The following is a 2,320-nucleotide window of genomic DNA, read 5'->3' as shown; positions in this document are numbered from 1 at the left end:
CCTTATGGAGCCAGCCTCTAGTGGACGTTAAAGGGCCACTTCAGTGTTGGCTCAGACAATGTTATCAGTGAAGAAGTCTAAGTGACTTCCTGTGTAATTAGAGAGACAGAAGCAGGAAGGCCGAGGGAAGCCTCCTCCGGACGGGACTTTAATGGTTTTGTTGCCGCTGCTTTCAGGAACCACAGACTGCAATCAGTGAATCAGGAACTGAAAACTAAAAGGTTTTAAATTAAAATTGAACTTATTTGAGCTAATTTTCGACATTCAACATTTTGTTTAAACTTCTCTGAACAAAGTTGGACTGAAATTACACCGGACGCACACACTTTACCCACAGCTGTTGTCCCCTGCTGTGTTTCTGGACTACACTTTGTGGTCAAAGTTCATTCTTCTAAACTCACGGTTCGGCTGCTTTTCTCGGCTCCATTACCTCGGGGCTGAAAACCTCCTCCTCCTGATGCGATATGCATACGAATTCTTACATACTGCACCTTGAAGTTTCTTTTGTGACTACAGTTACATTTCCTGTTCTTTTTACTTTTACGTCAGTCTAGTTTTGAGACTGACATCAGCTGAACCAGAATCAGAGGTGGTTATAGTCCTCTGGAGTTCTACCCAGGTTCCCCAGCGTCTGTGTGGTTACGTACCGATCCGGCCACCAGCGCTGAGACGCCTCCAGCCTTCACAGCGGCGACGATGGAGGCGATGAAGATGAGGATGGTGCCGACGGAGTAATGGAAGAACTCCTGAAGGAGAAACCAGAATAGATTCAGTGTGACAGACGCGGGTTTCTTAAAGACACTGAGAGTCGGTTAACAGCTCGTAGTAACGTCTTGTGATCCGACCCCCCCGCTCTATAGAGCTGGACCCTACCCACAATGCTGTCAGTGTCCATTATTACTGTCTACCAGGGATGTCACGAGTACCGATACTTTCAGTACCAATCGATGCCAACATTTTGAAAACCTTGACGACGGGAAGCCGCACACCACGCCACCAACAAAAAGCTAAATAAGAGTATTTTATTAATATAATCCACAAAAAGGTGACGGAAATAAACAGTCAGCAGGAAGCAGTTCATTCAGGTAGCTCAGGTAAAGGATGCACTGAAGCAACAATCATATAGTATTGGCAATCAAATGTTATCGGGACATTTTCAGACTGATATCAACTACAGAATTTCTGGTATCGTGACGTCGGGACTGTCTACTGGCAGGACAGGACGCACACTTTTACTTTGTCGACTGTTTGGAAATCTGATGTTTTCACATCACAGGTGACAAAGAAAGATGAGATGTTCCTTTATTGATCCTCTGTTGGGGAAATTTAAGTTGGCACAGCAGCGCAGGGGAATGTAGTGCAAAGAGTAAAATACATTTAATAAGATAAAACTCAAACAAAATCCAAGTAAATATAATAAACTAGACAATAAAATTAGAATATTATACACCTGTGTCTATATGTACAGTCTGACACTTTAATATCATCACTCCACATTGCAGCATTATATTTATGACAGAAACTGAGGAAGAGCCGAACAGATCCCCTTTAAACGCTGGAATATCAATATCCGTATCGTCCAAATGGTCTGACTTTAAGTCAAAACTCAACTCAGGTCACAGTTGAGTCGCTGAGACGAAACTTTTATTGTCCTATAAAAAGATGAATAAAAACTTCTTCTTTAATATAAACCTAACTAATGAAGTGAAGCAAAAACCTGCAACTCTGTATTTAATACACGCGCTTCCTTCCTTCCTTATTCAACCCTATCGAACATCAAGGAAGTTCTCGTTGTGTAACAGAATCAAACCGTCAGACCTGCTGTACAGAAGTGGAAAAGCAGAAGTGAGACTGTAAAGAGATGAACTTGCTGACACGCTCGTTAAACAGATGTGGAAATGTTTCGTGCTGCTCACCGTCAGCGGCCAGTTGATGCACGGCATCCTTCCCTGCAGCCTGAACAGGTGCATGAGGAAGAAGATGACGAGGGCGATGAGGAACCACATCGTCACCACCTCGAAGTACTGGAAGGCCGCCCAGCTGGGCCAACCCCGAGCGCAGTGGACGCACAGGAAGGCGATGAGGAGGGCGAGCTGGGAGGGAAGCAGTCACAGCGGGACACGTTTAACCATTATTCTCTTATTGTCAGTAAAATAATCAAACAACGTGTTAGCGCTCGTTACTTCCTGTCTGCGGCTCACTGGTTCCCACTGGACACGTAAATCTTAAATATATAGTCTGAGGCTAGTTTTTATCAAACCAACCGGAGGAAACAGAGCATTTGTTGGGGACTATTTTCAGCGGCGGATGAATCCACATT

General features: G+C 44.2%; 2 protein-coding genes across 2 annotated transcripts in view; both read right to left on the bottom strand.

The window, feature by feature from the left end:
- LOC118336472 overlaps nt 1-2,320 on the bottom strand; it is a 744,338-nt gene that overhangs the window by 724,794 nt on the left and 17,224 nt on the right. The gene's annotated exons all lie outside the window — the stretch shown is intronic.
- cmtm7 (CKLF-like MARVEL transmembrane domain containing 7) overlaps nt 1-2,320 on the bottom strand; it is a 3,815-nt gene that overhangs the window by 654 nt on the left and 841 nt on the right. Inside the window, exons 2-3 of the mRNA XM_035673208.1 lie at nt 1,917-2,093; nt 648-746 (exon numbers count right to left, since the gene is read on the bottom strand). Coding sequence (XP_035529101.1) covers nt 648-746; nt 1,917-2,093 — 276 coding nt within the window. The remainder of the gene's footprint in view (nt 1-647; nt 747-1,916; nt 2,094-2,320) is intronic.

This window comes from Morone saxatilis, unplaced genomic scaffold, assembly GCF_004916995.1.
Source record: "Morone saxatilis isolate NCDOM2014 unplaced genomic scaffold, NCSU_SB_2.0 Contig24, whole genome shotgun sequence".
Lineage (NCBI taxonomy): Eukaryota > Metazoa > Chordata > Actinopteri > Moronidae > Morone > Morone saxatilis.
Note: the sequence above shows the minus strand (reverse complement) of the source record. Positions and strands in the feature narration are given on the sequence as shown.